The sequence below is a fragment of the Sus scrofa genome, chromosome 1 (genome assembly GCF_054392235.1).
Source record: "Sus scrofa isolate SSC_HxYL_T2T_F1_AM1 chromosome 1, Sscrofa_HxYL_maternal_Yorkshire_Landrace_v2.0, whole genome shotgun sequence".
Classification (NCBI taxonomy): domain Eukaryota; kingdom Metazoa; phylum Chordata; class Mammalia; order Artiodactyla; family Suidae; genus Sus; species Sus scrofa.
The window spans coordinates 206037762-206063532 of record NC_139383.1 but is presented as its reverse complement, the minus strand read 5'-3'; the positions used below and the strand labels follow the sequence as shown (position 1 = coordinate 206063532).

Below are 25771 nucleotides of genomic sequence, written 5' to 3'. Positions count from 1 at the left end.
TAAGAAGAGGATTTGTGGCCCAAAAGACTGAAATTCAGTCTTCAGTACCCTCCTTTCACAAGTGGATCTGCCTGAGCTATAGTAATCTCTTGTATCAACTCAGCAGAACTCCAGCAATAGAACTGTGTGCAAAAAAAAAAAAAAAGCTTTAGAAAATTTTAACCAAGAATAAAATTATAGAAAACAATTATCTGAGTTGAGCAACTTAAGGTCTACTTTTAGTTTTGTTGCTTTTTTTTCTTTTTAGCCACATTTCATGTGTCATCTCTATAAGCAGTAAGAATCAGGTGTGAAAAATTCCATACCTATGTTTATAAGACACAGATATGCTACAAAAACTTGTCTATCCATTTACATTCTTCTTTTATTTCATATCACTATAATTAAAATTTTGATATGATTACCTAAATGTTTCTGTGATTGCTTGTTTGTTTCTTTACGAAGAGCCTTTCAACTTCACCCTTGAGCAAGTTTTAAAAACACAAATGTAAAACATTCATCACCTTTCCAAAATCACCATCTCTAACATGAGTCATTAAAAGGCCCTTTACCCTGTAGTGCAGTATTTCTATAATAATATACACAATATTAATAGTTCAGTATTTGGGGGGTTGATAATAAGCTTACAAGATGGTGGCTATTTTCCAAGACAGAGCGAGAAGGAGAATCCTTACATAAGAGTTAATGATTACTACCTAAGTATAACGTTAAAAAAGGAGAGGTATAGTTAAGCGAAAATGCAGTCCATGCGCAAACCCCATAGCAATAAGTTCTCAGTATCCCACATTGCTATCTAACTGAGGCAACAAAACAGTCATTTAAAGGAGCAAACATTGCCTGTTGGGGAAAATAACCTAACACTAAGTTACAGAAAAATATCCTGTGGAAATAGATCATAAAATGGCACTAGCAGTTTAAAAAGTTGACTGCTACCTTGGCATTAATGTATAATTTTAACTTAAAAGAGTGAAGAAATGACAGCTCAATATACTCAGCCTGAGATCAAATTTGTCGTGGCAACATTGGCAGGTTGGACCCTGATTCTTTAACTATTACATACATTGCCTTGGTTAACAAAAACCATACTTTTTTAAAATTATAGAATAGAGATTATAAATAAATGTAAAGTGTACATGCAGTCAACTGCATAATATACAAGCGATATCTATGTTTTTAATAATTATCTTCTTTGGCAGGCCAGAATCCAGCTGGACATGCAATATTTACATATCAAAATCCATATTGTGTTCATCATATTGAAAGCAAGTGAAAATATATATATATATGTATATACTGTATATACACACATGTATATAGACGTATATACTGCTTTTAATATATTAACAAATATATATGTATATATATATATGTCTATTAAAAGTGGATTTCATCTTTGTCAGATTCAGGTGACTCAGGCCTTGAAACACTAAAAATATCCTGACAGGGTATTTGGGGAGGTACTTGGAGTGGCATTTGGGATTTGGGAGAAGAGGTCTGGGGCACACTTTTTTCTGAGAGTATTTTTAAAATTTCTGCCACCTGCTTCTCCAGGGCAGTCATTCTGCAGCTCAGCAGCTGAATGTCCTCTTTGAGTTCGTGTTTGACTTCCTGCAATGTGGTTTGTAAGGCCTGCTCCGGGATGGGATAAAAGGGGTGCTTGGCATCAGCCTGGATGGGGCTGTGCTCCAGCGGACTTCGCGCCTCCCCAGCCTTATCCAAACGAAGGTCACTTTTTGTAATCCCACTGTCACAGGAATCTGTTTTCCTTAATGGGTTTTTGGTCACACTGTTCTCTGAGTCGCTGCCCTTGGGGTCCTCGGACAAGAGCCCCATCGACTCAGCTTTAGTGACATTATTCCAGTCTTCCTTTTTCTCCTCGTGGGCTCCCATATTATTCTTCAGTCGCAGCCAACCTTTCCCGTTGCCGTTTTTCATTCTTATGGGGCTGTTGACTTTGAGACATTTAGCGTCAGCCCCGCCACTGGGCTTACGCTCCATGGCATCGCGGTTGTTCTGCTTCAGGGACTCGCTGGTTTTCACGTAGGCCAGAGATGTCTGAATGGGTGTGATCTGCGACACGGTGACCACACTGGTGCCGGTGATGGAGGCTCCATTCTGGAAGGAGTGACTTTCCACCTGTAGCTGGTTCCGCTCGGGGTCACTCTGTGTGGATCCCTGATTCCGCAGCTCCTTCTGCTGCTTGAACTTCTGGAAGAGCTTCCTGACAGGGTGGTCCACGGGGATGCTGAGTGTGACCTCGTTCTTTTGCCTGAGACGCTCCTCCTCTTCTTTCTTCACATCACTGATTTTGCGGAAAATGATCTGTGGAGGGGGAGAGAGATTCAAAATGTGACCATAAAAACAGAGGAATTTACAATTGTGTGACAAGATACCAGATGTGCTTTGTTTTACAAAGGAAACTCTTGAAGAGAGGGTAAGAACAAAAGGCAAAAATATTCTAATGCCAGTTAACAGATGCAAAATGCTTAAAATCCAGCATAGACACACTGAGAAAGCTTGCTTGGCTTATTTAGTTCTGCTCTTTGTGTATCAGAGGCAAGTGTAGCAAAGAGACAACTGGATAGAGATATTTGCTTTCTGGTTTATGCCCCTATTTCATAGAACATACTCAAGTATGTAAACATAATTATCTAATACACGCACACACACACACACACACACACACGTGTGTTCATATATGCATAAGAAAACAAAATTCTCTCTTAAATTTCCTTGCAGTACACTACTATTTGTATAAGTTTTGCTTTTTAATAGTTTAAATAAGTATGATTCAAAACCATTTTTAATGTCATCCTCTGTTTAGAGACAAAAAGTAAGAGATCCAGGCTAAAAAAATCTGAAAAGTTCCAATTTACTGACATAACACCTGGGTTGGGTGGGAGGAGAGATTAAATTTATTTATGTGGCTTCAGAGGACAGAACAAGGATCTATAGGTAGAAGCTTTTGAACGATACATACCAGGTCAGTAAACAAACTTCATTTCAAACTGTTATCTATTAATTGAATAAACTGCCTTGAAAACTCATGAAATTCACACCACTAAAATATTCAAACAGAAAGTAAGGATGTTGTCTGTGTAATACTATCACTGGGTAGGAGGTTGGGCTCTTCGAATTCCAAAATTCTTTAAAATTTGAATGTAAAATTAAGTACACAGTACATGTGGTGTTAGATGAGTATATTCAAATAAGTATATATTTTATTAAAAATATACTTTGAAAATGATATTTGGGAGAATTTATAACTCCATCAAGAGAAACTAAAAAAAAAAAAAAAAGGTTGACTATAAGAAATTACCACTTGATATTATCAGAGTTAGAAGTGAATTTGGTAAGTGTGGGATTTTTGTACAAAATCTTCTAAAGAACAAAATAACTATAGATGGGGGTTATAAGGAATATTCATAAGAGGGTTATATTAATGTGCTTTCAAAATCAGACAATTTTATGTTGCTGGCAAAATGACTTACCTCCATCACCTTCACTCACTAAAACTTCTTGGTTAGATGTGAAATGCATAGTCCCTAGCACGTATAGACACTCAAAATGTGTTGGTTGTCTCCCTTGAACTCTAATAAAACACTTTCTGTTTGAGACTATTTTCATCACCTCTTGAAGATTCAAAAGCTTTCAGGAATTACATATAATCATTGATCATATTTTAGAAACCAACACTAATAATGATCACTGTTAACAGAAAAGTCAGGGAGGAGCAATCCTCTAAGAGCATATTTTCTAAATCGAGATTGATGCACTAAATACTGTTTATCAAGTGGTAATAACTTGTATTTTAAAATAAATATTCTCCACATTCAATAACTATCTATAAAGACCAGCATGTTTGTCCTTCTCTACTGGCACACGAAATTGGATCTTTTTAGAAAATGTAATACGAATCACTGTCTGACATCAAAGCTCCAGTGGTTTAATTAGAAGTCTTTCAAAGGGTTGACATATTTCTTATCCTTCCTAAGTAAACAAGGCTTGTGCTGATACTTCAAGGTAGTAACACTTTTGGGGACTAGACAAATCCAAACATGCAAACACAGATACTATATTCCTATGTCATCCCCTTCTATTGAAAAGGCACTTACTTTGATTCTATGAACTAACATGAGGAGAATGATGTAAATGATTGACGACCTCCTCCTTCCCACTCAACTCAGACCTTGTTTGATTTTGTTAAAAGTAGTTAGCTAAGTAACTTGTGCAGTGTGGTAATGGAGATTACCCTCACATTTGATGAAAAAAGCATCTACTTCAAATGAAGAGTGGAGGAGGACAGGTGCTTGGCACATAAGAGGGCCAGATAAAATTCAGGACATCCATGCAATATTTAGGACAGACTTATACTAAGAAATAATACATTTTTTATCTGCATGGGACATATTCATACTTTTAAAAGTATTTGTTGTTACCTGAAATTAAATTTAACTGGGTGTCTTTGTTTTTTGTCTTCTAAATTTGGGAGCCCTATTGGCATGTAATAGACAGAATATTATTGTCTCTGTGATGTCCATGTGTGCTGCCATGTGAAGTACATCGTTTATGAAAGACTTGGGTTTCCTGGAAACTGAGACTCTCTGGGCATCTTAGGCCATAGCTTTATGTTTAACATTTTCAATATAATGGCTAATAATTGCTTATAATTATTGTGTGCTTACCAAGTTTGGGATGCTTTGTGCTTTAAGGGTGTAATGTGCCCATGTAAAATGTCAGAAAAAAACAGCTTTCTTTCTCCGACTTTCCTGCCCCTCCACCACCAGCGAGTTCCTCCCCACCAACCAAGAACTAACGAAAGTGTTTGCACTGCTACTATTAAGCAGAGAACAAAGATTCCTAAGTCAAGCTACTTAGTACAAAGGGAGTCACAGGGCCAGGCTGCCCGTCTGCATCAGGGACAAATGAGATAGAACTGGTTTGGCATAATTTGCCACCAAGAAGATGCAAAAGGAAATGAGAAAGAAAAAAAAAAATGAGATTTTGTACCTGGAAGACATAATCCTGAGAGTTCACATTTGGATTTTATCAACAGTATACCATAACCAAGCTTTTAAGCCAGAGGGCACTTTTTATATCATGGTTTTTATTTTTTTCCATTATAGCTGGTTTACAGTGTTCTGTCAATTTTCTACAGCATGGCGACCCAGCTACATATACATGTATACATTCTTTTTTCTCACATTATCATGCTCCATCATAAGTGACTAGACATAGTTCCCAGTGCCACACAGCAGGACCTCATTGCTAATCCATAAAACTATTGGATTGAATGGAGTTTACTGAATAAGACTAAATTATTAAAGAAATTAATGATTTCTTTAGATGAAAGAACAGAAATTATGATTTATTGGAAAATAGTTATAAAAAGTTTTCTTATAGCAAAGATGTCACTTCCACAATCATACTATCTCACATAACTGTCTTAACTACTCTATTAGGTCCTATTATTCTCATGTTATAGGACAGCAAACTAGGAACAGAGAGTTTAAATGGTTTGCATGAGGTCACACAACTAGTAAGTGTCCAGAACACAGACTCAAGGAGTTAGATTCCAAATCGTGTCAACCATCACCCTCTACTATAACTCCCCAAGAAAACTTGGATTCCATCTCCTGAACCTTGTGAAAACCTGGACCATGGAGTAGATGAACTATGCAGTGGTACAGCAGGTTAACACCCAACAGGTAACCCTTCACAGAGCATTTGCCATGGTGAACCATGGAAGAGGTGAGCTAAACAAACAACTGAGGCTCTGTGCTTGTTGGACAAGTAGAGAGTTAACAAATTGATCTTTAAAGAACTTGGATCAGAATCCTTCAACTGTAAGAACTGAATAGAATCCATTAAGAACTCATTTTCCTAGCCAATGACAAAGCAAAACTTTCCTAATACAAGGTAAGATAATACATATAGGTCCTGAAATTAAAAACAAAGAAATGAAAAAAAGAGTTGATTTTGTCATATTTACAAAGTGTAAAGATTAAAAATCTACTGAGGTGCCACCACCACTTGATCTATGTCTTACATGTAAAGTATAATAACTTTGTGCTTATCTTAAGTTATGAAGAATATATTATATAACAAATAAGAATATAAAATAGCAAGATCATCTAATGTAACTCACTGTATTTCACAAACATTGAGCATAATAAGCCCTCCCATAAGTCCTCATAGTTTTGAAGATAACATTATGATTCTGAATTCCACTTTTGAATAACCATGCATTCTTATTACTAAGGAGACTACATTTCATCATGTAGTCTCCTTAGTAATAGGATAGAAATTATTTTACATCACCATCAAAAGCATAAAAGTTATCAAATAAAGTATCTGAACCCATGCTGAATCTTTCCTTCTAAGTACTTTTTACCTCTAACTTTAGTCATGTATAATGAAGTGGTACAACTTAATAAGAAATGGAAAGATTGATAAATTTTATTTAGTTAAACCTTCAAAAATGGTGTATTCTTATTTTAAATTAAGGTGTCTACATGCTAGATTTTGGCAACTGAAAGACTCTTTAAACAACAAAACTTTCATATTCCATCTGATTCTTACATTGGCAACGTGTCATAGAGAAAGCAAAAATTTTCCTGCAAATTCTATAATTCGGTACATAGCTATACAGAGTAATTATACTTAATCGTAACATGGAAATGATGATTTTTTTTTAGGAGACAAAGATTAAAAAAGAAAAATCTTTCAAAAACTATTTTAGAAAATTTTAAAGAATCTGAGTGAAGTTCATAGGAGATCAACTTATATGAGTTAAATCATGTAAAATAAATATATATATATATATTTATAATTATCAACATGGTGTTAAAAGAAACCAGCTTTTACAAATGCAATATTTTTTTTCCTCTCAGTGTTAATAACCTAGAACCTCTTGTACTTCATGTATTCTGTGTCTATCTTTTTCCCAATGGCAAATCGAATTGCTAATGAAAACCAAAAAATTAAGGACAAAATTAGAAAAGAAAAATCATGCATCAGGCCATGATTCCATCCACACATTTATTGGTACAGTGCACAATAGCCTGTACTATTTCTAACACCAAAGAGGTTTATTTCATTTAAGCTTTTCTTCTCCTTGCTTCATTATGTTCTGCAGAGCCCATGCTGGAAGGTTTAATTTATTTAAATGATAAAAGCTTCTTAAACTTAACAGGGAACATGGCCAACTGAGCTTTCCATTTCAAAAAGTAGGACATTTGATCATAAAAGGGATATCAAAATTGAATAATTTGAATGTGTACTGAACTTTGAAATCCAATAAAGGCAAGGGGGGGGGGAGGGCTAGAATCATTTATTTAATGACACAGATTTAGTGTTATGTAATTTGGAAGATAAGAGGTGTGCTTTCTGAAATGGCCCATCTCTTTCTGGATCTGCGAATCTACACAGTTGACTAGGAATTGATAGCTCTATGATCAAAAAACAGCTCCAATTCACCTGACTATTAAGGAGCTGGTTGATTTGGTTCTTCTGTTCTTTCTACCATTTCTATATACTTAGTCACTAATCCTAATTCTACTCCTTTCAGCCCATTCCAACATTTAAATGAATGAATATAATAAAGCAGTAATTTTTAAGCACTACCCTGTATATATCGGGTGCTATAAACTTTTCTTAACAAAGGCCACAGTGACAGAGCTGTGGCAGGTGGCCATTCAACAATTAAATATGTGAATGAAGAGTAACAACAACAGCTCACTCTGTTTTGAAATAAGGCTGCCTTGCTTCATTTCAGCCACTCATAGATCTATACAGGCTCCTCAAGGGCAAGGAATGTGTTTCTTGATTTAGCCAGCCTCTTTGGCACTAGATAAACTTTAAGAAATTAATTAAATGACTAATGTAAAGAAAAAGTAAGGAAGGAAGTGAGAAAAGGAATGTCTTTTGATTTTGTTAATGTGTTGGAAAATGCCTAATGTGACTAAGGGTGTGCAATAGATGCAAAAGCATAATATTCTAGAATTACAGATACAATTACAGAATTTACTAATGAAATGCTCCAGGTCCTATTTTTTTAACCATATAAAAGATCATTAATTCTTAATTCTCCAGACTGTCATAAATATAAAATATATTTTTCTTAAGGAACAAAACATAGATTGTAAACGGCATTACTGATGTTAGTATAATTCCAAAGTACATATCTTTATCACTGAAGTTTCATTCATTTTTAAAAATACTAAAAGAGGAGTTCTCTTGTGTTACACCACATTAGGTGTCATGTGTTATCACTTCAGTGGCTCAGGTGACTGCTATGGCACAGGTTTGATATCTAGTCCAGGAACATCCACAATAACAATAATAAAAGAATAGATCAAAGTCTTCAAAAGCAAGAATTCCAAGTGAAACCTGGCAAAGTTTAGGTTCACTGTCTCAAATATTGCTAGTCTTTGCTGCTTCCATTTCCAGCCCCATTTCTCTTTATTCCATTCTTTGCTATTACATATCAATTAAGATAGTGTCCCAGCTTAAAAAAAATCAGAGTAAAACTAAAGCTCTTTAATAAAGTCAGAAAGCCTACTGTGGTTCAGCCAACCTGCCTCTTCAACCTCTGTTTCCTTCATTCTCCCCTGACCTTCATACACTAGCCACACTGAATCACTCTGTGATCCAGAATCTAACACTACACATTGTTTTCTTTCTTCCTTCTCACCTGCTGGAGGAACTTTTACTTATCCCTTAATCCTCAACCCAACTGTGTTCTTCTTTATAAGGCAGGGCCAGCTACATAATAATATACAGGGGCAAATACGACATAAAAGTTCAAAGCCTCTAACATCACACTTAATGGTACAATACCAAAAGCTCTCCCCCTGAGTTCAGAAAAGACAAGCATGTACCATCCTGCCAATCCTAGTCATCATTGTGCTGAAGGTTCTAGCCACGGAAATTGTCAAGAAAATGAAATGAAAGCCATCTAGAATGAAAAAGAAGAATTAAAGTTATCTCTATTTAGAGATGACACAATATAGGTGTACAGAAAATTCTAAGAAATCCACATTCTCTTGTGTGTACACAAAAAACTATTAGAGCTGATAAAGGCATTCAGCAAGAATGTAGGCTACAAAATCAATATAAAAATTAGTTATATTTCTATATACTAGTAATGAACCATTACTAGTGGCCTTGAATTAGGTAAAGCTTTCTTAGATACCTAAATCTCAAGCTGCCAAAAATATAAAATAAATACAATAGACCTCACCAAAATTCAAAATGTTCCAAAAAGTGTCTCCTACACTGTTGGTAGGAATGTAAATCAGTACAACCACTATGGAAAACAGTATGGAGGTACCTCATAAAATTGAGTATAATACTACCATATGACCCAGCAATCCCATTCTTGGGCATGTACTCAGACAAAACTTTCCTTGGAAAAGACACATGCACCCATATGTTCATTGCAGCACTTTCACAATAGCCAAGACATGAAAACAACCCAAAAGTCCATTGAAAGATAAATGTGTATATGTCCCTTGTGGTACTTATACACAAGGGAATACTACTCAGCCATAAAAAAAGAACAAGATAATGCCATTTGCAGCAACATGGATGGAACTAGACTCTCATACTAAGTGAAGTAAGTCAGAAAAAGAAAGACAAATACCATATAATATCACTTATATCTGGAATCTAATATATGGCACAAATGAACCTTTCCACAGAAAAGAAGATCATGGACTTGGAGAATAGACTTGTGGTTGCCAAGGGGGAGGGGGAGAGAGCAGGATGGATTGGGAAATTGGGGTTAATAGATGCAGAGTATTACTTTTGGAATGGATAAGCAATGAGATCCTGCTGTGTAGCACTGGGAACTATATCTAGTCACTTGTGATGGAGCATGATGGAGGATAATGTGAGAAAAAGAATATATATATATGTGAGAGTGTGTGTGTGTGTGTGTGTGTGTGTGTGTGTGTGTGTAACTGGGTCAATTTGCTGTATAGTAGAAAATTGACAGAACACTGTAAACCAACTATAATGGAAAAAAATAAAAATCATTTTTATAAGTGTCTTCAAAGGACATTATCAAGAATGTAAAAAACTCACAGAATGGGAAAAACTGTTTGAAAATCATATATCTGATATAGATCTAGTATCTAGAACACATAAAGAACTGTTATGATTCAACAAATAAAAGCCAAAAAAATTTAAAATAGTCAAAGAATTCGAATAGACATTTCTCCAAAGATGATATATATAATTCCATGAAAAGAAGTTCAGCATCATTAGTCATCAGAGAAATGCCAGTCAAAACTACAATGAGATATACTTCACATCTTCTAGGATGGCTGTGATAAAAAGGTGACAAGTAAATACTGAGTTTTGGGAGGATGTAGAGAAACTGTAACCCTCATACGCTGCTAGTGGGAATATAAAATGGTACAGCCTCTGTGGAAAACAGCTTGGCAGTTTCTCAAAAAGTTAGACATAAAGTAGCCATATGACCCAGTAATTCCTCTCCAAGGACATATCCAAGAAAAATTAAAATATGCAGACACACACACCAAAAAGTACATGAATGTTCATAGTAGCATTATTTATGATAGCCCCAAAGTAGAAACAACCCAAATATTAAATGATAAAACAGAAAACAAAATGTGGTACAACCATACAATGGAATGTTACTCAGCTATTAAAAGAAATGAAGTACTGATACATGCTACACTTTGAAAGAAGCCTGGGGCATGGGAAATGAGGAATGACTACTAGCAGGTGTGGGGTTTCTCTTGGGGGTAATGAGAATGTTCTGGAATTAGATAGTGTTGATAGCTGCATAACTTTACAAATAAACTAAAAAAACACTGAAATACACACTTTAAAATGGTGAATTTATGGTGTGTGGGTTATATCACTACCAAAAAAATCAGGTCTCTTTGTTCAAAACTATTAAGAATTTCCAGACAGCAGTGGCAGAGCATTAAACTGAGAGCGGAGCTCTTCTAAGTGCAAGGCCTGAGAGGCTGCACAGGTTGAGCAGCCATAGAGATAGCCCTGCTGGAAGGCTATCATGTAGCACCTAGATAAACCTGGGTCCATCCTATTCTTCAGCCTAACAGCATTTATTTTGTGATACTTATGAATGATGGGAGACAACAGCAAACAAGATATTTGTTCACATTATGAGAATTTGTTAAACATCTACCATGTTTCAGTCCCTGTTATGGAGTTAGGTACACATCAGTAAACAAAACAAAATGAATTAAATATTACATAAAATGTCAGAAGATGATGTGAGCTACAAAACAAACAAACAAACAAACAGAAAGTATAAGGATACAGGAAAAGGAAGGAAGTGACATTGGAACAGAGATAGTTGTGGAATGAATTGGGCAGGCAGGCGTCCACCAGGTCCACCGGGAGAGGAGCAAACCCCAGCTGAGAGAATTCTTTGCATATTTGTGAGGAGGACAGTGTGGGTGGCACATGGTAACGTGGGGAGAATGATTAGAGAGGAGATTGGAGAGGAGGCCAGGGACCTTGGCTTTTAACTGTGACGCAAACTCGTGGGAGAGTCTGGAGCAGAGGATTCACACTAACTTCTTCTGTCAAAGGACAGCTCAGGCTGCTGTGGGAGAAATGCACAGTATGGTATGGGGGGAAGGACTGTGGAAGAGTACCAATTAGGGGCCTTTTTGAGTAATTCAGGTGAGACATCTTGGTGAATAGACCAGAGAGGCAGAAATGGAGGTAGTGACAAGTGGTAAAATTCTGGATTTATTTTGCCAGTAAGACTGATGGGGTTTGCAGATGGGCTGGATGAACAATAAAAGAGTAATTTTTCTTAAAAAGTCTCTCTTTTGGCTAAGCAAAGTATAAATGGTGGTACCATTTTCTGAAATGGTGGAGACAGAAATGGTGCCCTCTATACTAGAAAGACAAGTTACCTGCCCCCTCAGACACACACACATGTATGCATTATACACACAAAAATATATAAACATGCACACAATGTATAAAAGTGGAGCAGGGGCAGGATAACTGATTTAACACTCCCATGAAAAGGTCAGGGAATAATGACCTAGAGGGTTAGGAGTCACTGGTCACAGCAATGATGAATCTGCAAGGCAGGCACTGTGAAGCCGCTCATCCCGGCTGCAGTGGGGTAAATTCCTTTATTAGTCTTTCAGTCTCATCCATTGTTCTCTGTGGCTCTTGATTCCATTCCTTTGGATGTTCCTCTTTGTACATATTCCTCTATAGTACAAGCCTCATATGGGGATGGGAGAATTTGTCCTAATTCAGGGCTCTAGAGCATCCTCAGCATCTTCCTGCCTGTGCAAATTTGGGGGCATAAGGTTTGATTTTGAGCTCTCATAGCAAATGATTTTTTAAAACCAAGCTTATAGGTTATTTGGCAATATTAATCTCTTAAAAAATAAGTTTCTGATCTGTTTATAGTCAATTTCATACTCCTTCAGCCTCACAAAAAGCTCTTTCTTATACATAATTCCCAAGCCTGGTTTAATCATTTGCTTTCTTGATACCATGTCTCTCTGTTGCTCTCTGTCTCTGTTTCTCTCTCTCTTTCTCCATGATGGAAGCTACTTTGAAGGCATTAGGCTTGGTGGGAGGTCATATCTATTATTTGATCTTTGCCACAAAACTAAGTCTTAATGGACTTTTTGTACAATGATTTGTCAATCTTATTTTTCCTGTTCTCAATTCCTTTCATATTTGCTCAGAAGCCATCCAAGTCTTGCCTGTAATCACCTCTTTCTTCTTATGCCTTGCTACACGTAACCAGTCATAAGCCCACTTACTACCAATATTCTGCTTTCAAATCTGCTCATATAGAGTCAGGGCCCTGGGAGGTTGATCCTATGTAAACAGAAGTAGAGACCTGGGAGGTGATCACATGTAAAAAGAGCTGGAGACGTAGAAGGGGATCACATGTAAATAGAACTAGAGTCCTGAGAAGTGATCACATGTAAATAGAGCTAGAGCCCTGGAGGTGATCACAGGTATCATACGTAGCCAATTTACCCAATATTTTGTCACTGGAAAATATCTGTCTTCTTTCCAACTTTCAAATATCAATTTCTGTACTTATTTTCACTCCCGCTAAGTTAATGCCACACATTTAAGAATTAAGTGACTGACTCTAACTATGGGTATCAAATTAAGCTGATGTCCAGAAGCACTGCATTTTTTTTCCAGTGGCACAAACATGAGGATATATTTAATAACCTAGACTGTACAGTTTAAATGATTATGTTGGTAAATTTTATGTTTTTTTCCACCAATTAGAAATGCAAATAATATCTAAAAATAGTTAGAAATATAAACTTTTCAAAATTACTTTCAATTCAAAAAAATCCTTTCGAACAAAAAATATAAATTCATCAATAAATGAAGTTAAGACCATTTCCATAAATACTCACCAAGACAAACTAAAACATTGATCATTAAACAAGAAAAAAATAAATTACGTAATTCATGAACACAGGTTGAATAATTAAATAAACACTCACATAGTTTTACTGACAAAAGACATACGGGAGAATCAAATTTGAACACCACATTTTATTAAGTATGCTGAATTGAAAACTGTCATTTATATACTTGAGATATAGGCAAAAACAAAAATGAAATTAGGGAGTTCCCATTTGGCTTAACAGTAACAAACCCAACTAGGCTCCATGAGGATGCAGGTTTGATCTCTGGCCTCACTCAGGGGGTTAAGGATCCAGTGTTGCCATGAGCTATCATGTAAGTCACAGATGTGGTGTGGATGTAGCATTTTGGTGGCTGTGGTGTAGGCTGGCAGTTACAGCTCCAATTTGACCCCTAGCTTGGGAACTTCCATATGCCATAGGTGTGGTCCTAAAAAAAAAAAAAAAAAAAAAAAAATGAAATTAACTAATTTTGGAGAAACTATCATAAAAAGGAAATAATTGTTAAGGTATTGCTAAATAAGAATAAGAAAAAATGCATTGCCTCAGAATCTAAACATGGCATACATGTAGTATTAAAAAGGAATCCTACTAAAAAACTATAATTTTTAACTGTGACTATTTGTTAGCACTTGAAAGTTCAGAAGAATAAAGTTATTTTATTTCTAAGGTCTCAGTATAGAATTTTTAGCACACTCAAGTTCAAAGGAAAAAAACTGATAAAAACCATCACCATTATGCTTTTCTATTAATGTAAAAATAACACGCCTGGGGAGTTCCCCATCGTGGCTCTGTGGTTAATGAATTTGACTAGGAATCAAGAGGTTGGGGGTTCAATCCCTGGCCTCGCTAAGTGGGTTGAGAATCCAGCGTTGCCATGAGCTATGGTGTAGGTCACAGACACGGCTCGAATCCTGTGTTGCTGTGGCTATGGCGCAGGCTGGCAGCTGTGGCTCAAATTGGACCCCTAGCCTGGGAACCTCCATATGCCGCGGGTTCGGCCCTGGAACACACACACACACACACACACACACAAAGAATAACATGCCTAGTATTCCATGAGGAACATAAATGAACAATTAGACCACACTGTTTTTGAAAACTTAATTATTCTGGTCACAGTAGTGAATGCTTCCACATGTTTTTGTGTTGGAATCACTGTAATAAAAATATCAAGATTAGGGGAACTGTACTATTTCCCATAGATTATTTGTTCATTTAAATTTCACAATAATCCATTTTATAGATTTAAAAACTGAGGCTAAGAGATATTTTAAAAATCTTTCCCAAGTCTACACAGGGAATGAGAGAATAGCAGGGATTCCAACTTGGTTCTATTGGACTCAAAAACTCTGACTTAAGAATGCCTTATCTAAAGTTAAGAGATATGCAAAGGGTCTAAAGTGTCAAAGGCCTAGGGAGAAGGAAATTAAATGATAAAGAAGGTTGAATCACTTTAATAATGACATACACTCAAATGACTCTAGGCTGCAAGTCTGACACTCAGAAAGTAATGTAGACATGTGTATATGTAATGAAACTCTTCAGTAGATAAGCAGAAAATAACATTAATATTTATCAAGTGTGAGGAGTTCCCATCCTGGCTCAGTGGTTAACTAGCATCCATGAGGACGCGGGTTCGATCCCTTGCCTCGCTCAGTGGGTTAAGGATCTGGCATTGCCATGAGTTGTGGCGTAGATCACAGACGTGGCTCAGATCCTGAGTTGCTATGGCTCTGGCGCAGGCTGGCGGCTACACCTCTGATTCAACCTCTGGCCTAGGAACCTCCATATGCTGCAGATGCAGCCGTAAAAAGATGACAAAAAAAAAAAGTGTCATACATTTTATAACACACTTTAGCATATGTTTCCTCTATCCATGCTTCCCCCACAACTCTACAAATCAAGTGGAGCAAAGATTATTATCCCTATTAGATGAAGACCAGAGAAGTTATGTGAATTGCCTAAACTGACTTCCCTAGTAAATGGCCAAGCTGTCACTGAAGTGGATTTCCTAATGCAACTCCAGCGTTCCCTCTGCCATTCCATGCTGGCATGCTATATATAATTTTGTTTTGTAGTTTACAGTGCACTTTCAGCTATATTACCCTACTAGATCTCATTCGATACTATCCATTTCCCCAGGAACACATCTAATATGTGGCTTTAGCTTTTGCTTTGTAAGATAATTGCTGTGCCTCAGGGAGAACAACTCCTGAGGTAAGGCAATTACAATACCTTTAAGAAATATTTTCTTAATGAAAGAAAATTTCTGTGGCTTATGTCAGGAAAACCAACTCCAGTACATTTACCTAAATGTGTGTTAATTTTTGCACTTGATTTCTAAAATAATGATGCAATTCTTAGTTAATATTAAACACACAAATTCTTTGCTGTTGGGGAATACAGATTGAGGAGGTAGGTAATTATCTCTTTCGGAATATTATCTTCTAGAAAGATTTAGGAATGGATATCTAGTCTAGGTAATATATTTCTCTTGCAATATTTTGCAGCTGGAATCAAATTTACATAAAATAATTTTGGGATATTTCTTTATTTTGTGGAATTTGATAGCTGAAATTCAGAGGAGTCAAGTGAACAGGCATTGGATGGACAACCAGTCATTCACAGTTGGATTTAGAACTCATTTTTTTTTCCGGTTTCTAAGTTAACTCTCCATTTCCCCCATGGGTATCTTATTTATAGATTAAATTATGTGGCAATTAAAAAAAAATCTGTGAGTCAGGAGGCAAGGTTTTGGATACTATCTCAGTCATTAACTACTTACATAAACTTGACCAAGCCACTCAGCCCTTGTAAACATCAGATATACTTAAAGATATATTTAAACTAAATAATTCTCTGTTTTATTAGGATGATATAGCTATTCCATGTTAAGCAGACATCAGTTGTTTGTGTTGAATCTAAGAGTGGCATAAGCATAGTATGTATTCACCCAGGGGAATTGATAATAAGGTTGGTAAGTCTTTGTTGATTGCAAAATAATCAAGCTCTGATGTAGAAATCATTCTTCTTTAATTCACTAGTTGTATGTTTGAACTTGCCGTAAAAGCAAAATTAGATATGCAAGTGATTTTGCCCTTTCTCTTTAGAACATCTCCACTCTATTCCATTTGAATAATTTGTTTAATATATTTGGATAATGCAAAGGAAACAGTCCATCCCTGCCTTTCACAGATTGAATAGTCATGTACCATATACATACACTATTTTATGTTTAATATAGTTAAAGGCTACTAGAAACAGAATTGGTGATTAGTATTCCCCTCAAACTTGAAACTTCCTTTGCAGGAGACTTGATATTTAGAGGATCTAGGGGAAAGAGCAGTGATAAGTCCTTTGAAGACTGGAGTTCTAGTCCTAGCCAGGCGTCTAATTAGCTATGTGCCCTTGTGCATAAGTCACCTAATCTTTTTGGGTTTTAGTTTTTTTATTTAAATAGGGATGACAGTGCTAGACTTATTTTCAACTCTATCTTCAAATACATGAAATAAGACAGGTAATCTACTCTACACTATTTAAATTATTCCTAACATAACTTCTTGCTAGAAGAGAGCACATTAGCCCCATTTTTAAAGTGTCAAAATTCCTTACATCAAATCCTTTCCTGCTGAGGCTTCTATGACCCTCAGTTACAATTATAGATCTAGGATACATATATGTCATGCTTTTATTTGTGTTTTGATTCTGCTTCATCTGGAGGCAACTGCTCACATGCTTTTCTGTAAGAAGATGAAAATTTGCTAATTACCAAGGTTTATGCTTCCAAAGATTGCAGGTCAGTAATTGAGTTGCAGTGTCTAGGGTTGAATATTTAGCTAATAACTTTGTCCCTAAAGTGATAAACTGTAATTAGTTATTCTAGTCAAAGAAGAGTCATGAGAAGTTATGTGGCTGTTTCTTTCTTATTCTAGTCATGGGAAGTTATGTGGCTGTTTCTTTAATGATGCAATTGTCAGGGGTTGGGACCTATGGTTTTAAAAAGAATATAGCAGTTTACTGATTGAGTGGTTGAGATATGCCAGTACACTTGCTCACTAACATGCATGCACATACAAGCACAGCAAAGCCAGCAAAGGCCCATGGAAGGAAAGTTTGAGCTGTCATCATTGGCAGGTCTCGTTACAGAGATCTAGGCTCTGCATATTACTGGGGCACAAAATGTGAAACATTATATATGAATATTAGACAGCATTAGAATATATGATAACTTCACTTCATGCTTTCTATATAATTTTTTCATATACTGGTACCAAATCTAATACTTCTTGATGAAAACATGTATCTGTGATTTACTCTATTTAGAAGTATAATTTTGTAGTCAAGGTAGATATACTAGGGAGACCCCACTGTGGCTCAGTGGTAACAAACCTAACTAGTATCCAGGAGGACGAGGATGCTAGTTCCATCCCCGGCCTTACTCAGTGAGTTAAAGAATCCAGCACTATCGCAAGCTATGGTGTGGGTTGCAGACATGACTTGGATCCTGCGTTGCTGTGGCTGTGGTGTAGGCCAGCAGCTGCAGCTCCAATTCAACCTCTAGACTGGCCACCAGTATGGCCCTAAAAAGACAAAGAAAAAAAGATAGATCCACTACTATCATATTCTATGTATTATTTTTCAGGTGGAAGAGGCTCATATTCCATATATTATTATGATTGGAGATACTATCTCCTACTAAAATAGGTAAAACAATACAAGTAACTTGAGAAGAGTTTTTGTCCTGTTTTCTTAGAAAGCACAGATTATACAGCCCAGTTGAAACTTCAGAGAATTTTGGATCTGAGTGAAAAATAATCACTGGGGTGTAAATTGAGTATTTTCAGTTGAGGGTCATATAGTATAGAAGCGGAAAGTGTGAGAGATCATAGTTGATGGAGGACACAGTAGTGGAAGGAGAGGAAATAGGAGAGTTTTTATTCTGGGGGGTCTGTTGAATTCAAGGCACATACTATGAATAGAGAATACAAAAATAAAATGACCTCGGTAAATGCAGGGCTATATCATGTGTATGGTTTGGAGCACTGACTCTTGTTAAGGTAGAATAAATTCTTCCCTTATTGAGTCATAGGTTTATAATCCAAATCAAAATTCTAGTAAGATATTTTGAAGAAATTAACAAGCTACCTTTATAATTTATATGGAAGTGTAAAATGCACACAATAGCCAAGGCAAAATTAATTGACAGGAAAAATACCAGAATTATACCACTTGTATTTTCTTATTAAAAACTATAGTAATTAAGACAGTGTGGGATAGCACATGACCTAGTCCATTCAGGGTGACCTAACAGAACACTATAGACTGGGTGGCTTATAAACATTACCCATTGATTTCTCACAATTTGGAAAGTTAGGAAGTCCAAGATCAAGACACTGGCAGGTTTGCTATCTGGTGAAAGCCCACTTCCTTGTTCATATACGGCTGTCTTTTCACAGAAGGGGGAAGGAAGTTTCCTGGAGCCACTTTGGTAAGGGCTCTAATTCCATTCATGAGGGCTCCACCTACATGGTTTAATCACATTCTGAAGGCCTCTCTTTCAAGTATCACCACATTAGGGATTAAATTTCTACATATAAATTTTGAGGGAACAGAATTATTCAGTATATCACAGCACACGAATAGATAAACAAGCAAATGAACAGAACAGACTGCCCAGAAATAGACTCATACATATTGGACACTAAATTATAATGAAGATAATACTGCAGTTCACAAGGGAAAATGATCTTTTCAATATAGGTATATGATAAATTGAATATCTGAAAAATACATACATCTTGCCCTTCCTTTCACACTCTACACAAAAATCAACTCAAAGTAGATTGCTGATCCAAATAAGGAGTAAAAATCATAAAACTATTAAAATATTATATGGGAGAAAATATTCAATATCCTGGCATAAGAAAAGATTTCTTAAACAGCAAACAAAAAGTAGAAATTAAAAAGATGAAAAAAGAATAAATGAAACTAACAACATTAAAATTAAGACTTTTTTTCTTTGAGCAATACCTTGAAGCGAATCAGATGATCAGAGAGAAAGGAGATAAATTCATTTAACCCCAATAGAGGGCTCATATGCAAACTGTATAAAGAATTTTTAAAAAATCATTAAGAATAAAGACAGAAAATTCCAATAAAAAAATTTACCAAAAAAGTTATATGAATGGCTATTAATTATATGAAACAGTACTCATGTTAAATAAGAATCTAGGCAGTACAATTTAAAACAATATATTAACTTTATACACTTAGCAGAATGGTTGAAATGAGAACGAAAATATCAAGGGTTGGTGAGGATGTAGCAAAACTGAATTCTCATAAAGTGCTGGTGTATGTAAAAATTCATACAATCATTTGTAAAATTTGTCAGATGACTATCTGCTAAAGATAAAGATAAACCTATTCTAAACACAGAAATTTCACTCCTAATTACATACCCCTTAAAAAAGAGTATAAATGTAAATAAAAAGGTATGCACAAGGATGTCTGTAGCAATACAGTTCTTAATAAACCCAATGCAAACTCAAATGTCCATCAAGAGTAGAATAAATAAGTTGAAGTTGTAGTAGAAAACTCCACAATTAATATTAATGAACTACAACTATAGGCAATATGAAAGACTCCTACAAAATAATACTGAGTGAAGAGAAGCCAAATACAGATGAGTACATAATGTGTAATTCTATTTATATAACTCTAAAAGTCCAAAAGAGGTGATTTAGAAACTAATCTAAAGTGTTAAAAGTTAGAACAGTAGTGAAATCTTGATTTAACTTGAGAAGTTACGACTAACACCACAGAAATACAAAGGACCTGAGAGAGAATGCATATGTATATATGTATGACTGGATCACCGTGCTGTACAGAAGAAATTATTACAGCCCTGTAAATTAACAATATTTCAACATATGCAAGTCAATCAGCATCATACACCACATTAACAAAAAAAAAGTCAAAAATCATATGATCATCTCAATAGACGCAGAAAAAGCATTTGACAAAGTTCAACATCCATTCATGATCAAGACCCTCGCCAAAGTGGGTATAAAGGGAACATTCCTGAATATAATCAAAGCCACTTATGATAAACCCACAGCAAATATAATCCTCAATGGGGAAAAACTGAAAGCCTTCTCACTCAAATCTGGAACAAGACAGGGATGCCCACTCTCACCACTGCTCTTCAACATAGTTTTGGAAGTCTTAGCCACAGCAATTAGACAAACAAAAGAAATAAAAGGCATCCATATAGGAAGAGAAGAGATCAAACTGTCACTGTATGCAGATGACATGATACTATACCTAGAAAACCCTAAGGACTCAACCCCAAAACTACTTGAACTGATTAATAAATTCAGCAAAGTGGCAGGATATAAGATTAACATTCAGAAGTCAGTTGCATTTCTTTATACCAGCAATGAAACATTAGAAAAGGAATACAAAAATACGATACCTTTTAAAATTGTACCTCACAAAATCAAATACCTCGGAATACACCTGACCAAGGAGGTAAAGGACCTATATGCTGAGAACTATAAAACTTTAATCAAAGAAATCAAAGAAGATGTAAAGAAATGGAAAGATATTCCATGTTCCTGGATTGGGAAAATCAATATTGTAAAAATGGCCATACTACCCAAAGCAATCTACAGATTCAATGCACTCCCTATCAAATTACCCAGGACATTGTTCACAGAACTAGAACAAACAATCCAAACATTTATATGGAACCACAAAAAACCCAGAATCGCCAAAGCAATCCTGAGAAACAAAAACCAAGCAGGAGGCATAACTCTCCCAGACTTCAAGAAATACTACAAAGCCACAGTCATCAAAACAGTGTGGTACTGGTACCAAAACAGACAGACAGACCAATGGAACAGAATAGAGAATCCAGAAATAAACCCTGACGCCTATGGTCAATTAATGTTTGACAAGGGAGGCAAGAACATAAAATGGGAACAAGAAAGTCTATTCAGCAAGCATTGCTGGGAAACCTGGACAGCTGCATGCAAAGCAATGAAACTAGAACACACCCTCACACCATGCACAAAAATAAACTCCAAATGGCTGAAAGACTTAAATATACGACAGGACACCATCATACTCCTAGAAGAAAACATAGGCAAAACACTCTCTGACATCAACACAAAAGACCATGAATAGCTAAAACAATCTTGAGAATGAAGAACAGAGCAAAAGGCATCACACACTGTGACTTTAGACTATACTACAAAGCTACAGTTATCAAAGCGGTATAGTACTAGTACAAAAACAGACACATCAATAGAACAAAATAGAGTCCAGAATAAACCACACTCTTATGACCAATAAATACATGACAAAAAAAGGCAAGAATAAATATTGGAGGAAAGACAGTCCTTTCAATAAGTGGTGTTGCAAAAACTAGACAGCTATATGTAAAATAATGAAATTGGAAAATCCTCTAATACCGTGTACAAAAATGAAATCAAATGAACTAAAGATATAAATGTAAGATAAAATTCTCTAAAATTTCTATAGGAAAATGTAGGCAGAATAACTTTTGACATAAATTATAGTGATTGTCTTTGGATCCATCTTTGAAAGCATACAATACAAAATCAAAAATAAACAAATGGGACCTAATTAAACTTAGAAGCTTCCATGTAGAATAGGAAACCATTGACAAATATAAAAAACAACCTGCTGAATGTAAGAGGATATCTGCAAATAATGTGACAATAAGGGGTTAATAGCCAACATATATAAACTTCAGAAAACTTAACATCAAAGAACCACCTAATTAAAAAATGAACAGAAGAACTGAATAGACATATTTCCAAAGAAGAAATGCAGACAGCCACCAGGCACATGAAAATGTGTTCAACATTGCTAATGATCAGGAAAATGCAAATCAAAACCACAATGAGATAGCACCTCACACATCAGAATGGCTATCATCAAAAAGACCACAAATAACAAAGTTGTTGACAAGGCTGTGAAGAAATGGGAACCCTCATACATTGTTGGTAGGAATGCAAATCAGTACAGCCATTGTGGAGGCTTCTTACAAAGCTAAAAGTAGAACTAACATATGGCCCAGAAATTCCACTCCTGGGTATATATCCAAAGAGCAATCAGTAATTTGAAAAGATACATGCGCTACAATGTTCATAGCAACATTACTTACAATTGCCAAGAAATGGAGACAACCTATGTGTCTATCAACAGATAAATAAATAAAAAGATGTGAGATTAGATAGATAGAGATAGAGATACAGCTATAGATATATGTATATACACAATTGAAGGCATTACACTAAGTAAAATAAGTCAGACAGAGAAAGATAAGTACTGTATGATATCACTTATATGTGGATACTAGAAAATACAACAAACCAGTGAATAAAACAAAAAAAGAAGCAAATGTAGAGAGCAAATTAGTGGTTACCAGTGAAGAGAGGGAAGGGAGAGGGGGCAATATAAGAGTAGGGGAGGGGAATGGTTATTATGGGATTATATGAAATCATGTGTGTACAACTTTTGAAAATTGTAGAACACTATACAATTTAAAGAATCTTTCAGTCAATGCAAGGAAGGAAGGAGAGAAAGTAAGTGTTAAAAGTCAGCACAGTAGTTAAGCCCTGGGTATGGATCATGAATATAACGAAGCAGATAATGTTCTGACATGCTTCCTGTTCTGTTTCTTAAATTAGGTGTTGTTTACATGGATGTGTTCAGTTTGTAAAAATCTATTAAGAAGCACATTTATTGTTTATACATAATACTATATATGAGTTATTTATCAATTGAAAACTTAAATATTAAATAGGAGTTTGTCCCATCCTCAAGGTTTCCCAGTGTAGTAGGAGTAGACAAATACCATAAGATAACACTTTTACATGGAACCTAAAATGTGGCCCAGATGAACCTATCTATAGAACAGAAACAGATCATGCATATGCATACTTGTGGTTGTCAAGGGGGAGGGGAAGGGAATGGGATGGACTGGGAATTTGAGGTTAGTAGATGTAAATTATTACATTTAGAATGGATAAGCAATGAGGTCCTGCTGTTTAGCGCAGGAAACTATAATCCAATCTCTTGGGATAGATCGTGATGGAAGATAATATAAGAAAATGAATGCACATCTATGTATGACTGGGTCACTTTGCTGTGCAATAGAATCTGGCACAACATTGTGAATCAACTATACTTTAATTTAAAAAAAATGTTAAAAGAGAGAGAGAGAAAGAGGTAGGAGTTTCCACATGATAGCTCTAGCTATGGGAACCTGTGCAGAAATGAAGTGCATCATATTTGGGCCTAGCCTAGCATAATTTCCCTGCAGGGTCCACTCTTTTATTATTAGCTATAATGAAAGATCAGTGCATTTAGTCGGTAATGGAATCAAAAGAAGAAAAATTCTGGATCCCTGCATCATCCAATGGAAGACCGCCCACCAAACACTTCCTTAGGATTGTTACATAAATGACAATTAGCATTTTATTAAGATACTGAAATTTGGGAGGTTATTGAGTTGAGTAACTAGTATTTTCTTTACAACAAAACCAGTAGATGTTTTGTGACTTTTAAATGTTATTTAAACATTGTCACATATATACTATTTTGTTGAATCGAAAGAGTAAATTAAAATAATCTACATTTTGTGCAAACCCGTCTTATATCTTCCTTTTCAGACTTTGCAAGAATACAAGTTATTCTAGAAATTAACTTTTATATTTTGAAATAAAAATATAGTTTTCAGACTTAATGGGTTGCATGCAGGGGCAAGAAACATGTGGATAAAGTATTATCTTCTGATCCTTATTTTACTAAAGCCAAAAGAAATGGCTGCTAGAGTATAGTTATTTAGTTTCAAGCATTCCCTTGGAATTAGTTATTTCCATAGATAAAATTATTTTACTTCCTTTGATGGTTTTGGGGAAAATGGTTGCAAGAGAGCAAAATCAATAACTTTACAGCAGTAATGTCCACAATAGATCAGTTACTACAATCAAAGGCATAATGATCAATATACATGACACATCCCCTCCTCATTTTCCTTTTGTTACTCTTCACTGTCTGGAAAGAAATCTCCCCAAGTTGTTTTATCTTGTTTAATATAAACAGAATCAAGAAACCTCTTTCCACATCTAGTCAACAACAACACAGGGGCATTTATTTGTTAAATTAATCCAAGAACATAATAGACACACAGAAATCTTTATTTCTATTGGGGATGACATTATATACAATCAAAATCTGTCTTTACTAGTAGACAGATTTCATCCTTGACACAAGGACACACATATCAAAAGGTGATGGAATAAAACTACAAAGGCATAGTATCCATCTGGGTGATATTTAATTATATTCCAAACAATAAGTATAGATTCGGGGTGGGGGTAGATGAAGCATGTGACTCTTTTCTAACAGTACCATTTTTACATTACTTTACTTGTAAAAAATAAGATTTTTAGAAATTTGAAAATATAACTGATTATTTTAAAATACTAATCATATTGATAGAAAAAAAACAAAAGAAATGAAGAGAAAATGTCACTGCAATAATTCAATGTAGTTCTCTTCTGTTTGAGATATAATATTAATTTGTTAGCTACAATCTGCATGGATTGAATAAATACTATTGATGATTCCCACATGCAATGTAGGAATAAATACACTAAAAATTTTACTAAAATTTGAACCTAGTCTGTATTGATCTGCCTTATGTGACGCTTGATTTAGTTATCAGAAAAAAAGATTGTTGTACTGATTATGAAAATGCTAATTATGATACTTGTAGGAATATTCTTTAAATTTTATGAAATATTTCCAAGAACACCCCATTATCAAGGGTTTATATATGTATGTTGCAAATATACTTTGAAAATAGCACCCAAAATAAGAGGAAGAAAACAAAATTATCTCAGTTGTGTAAAATGGATTTTGAGAGAATATCACCAATGGCCTTGTTTCCTTTACTTCCTCCTACCAAACTAATATGATAAAAACAGTATCCTGAATCATCCCATCAACTGGCCTTGCATTAAAGTCAGGCTATTGAGCATACACCACTGATGAGAAAATCCCTCAGCCATATACTAGGACACATGTGATAGCTCAGGATTTCCAACATCAACCAGGCTTCAGTGGGCATGCCTTGTCTTGGTCAATTTTTTTCTGCTGCTCCCCCAGAGTGTCTGTTCAAAAGATATATAATTTGCCTCAAACCCACCCAGATCCTGCCCTCTCATGCTCAGCAGAAAATTGTGCCTTCTCTGATGAGAGTTCTCACAATCCCTTATACTCTCCCTTCCATCCCC

At 35.5% G+C, this 25771-nt stretch overlaps 1 protein-coding gene across 3 annotated transcripts in view; it reads right to left on the bottom strand.

The window, feature by feature from the left end:
- Nucleotides 1-346: 346 nt before the first annotated feature.
- KCNH5 (potassium voltage-gated channel subfamily H member 5) overlaps nt 347-25771 on the bottom strand; it is a 293800-nt gene continuing 268375 nt past the window's right edge. For 2 of the 3 annotated variants that reach the window (XM_084983190.1, XM_021062628.2), the window contains one exon: nt 1317-2322. In XM_084983190.1, the coding sequence (XP_084839316.1) occupies nt 1375-2322 (948 nt within the window). In that variant the 3' untranslated portion in view covers nt 1317-1374. Of the gene's footprint in view, nt 2323-25771 lie in introns of all 3 variants that reach the window. The other variant, XM_021062620.2, reaches the window with a different exon arrangement.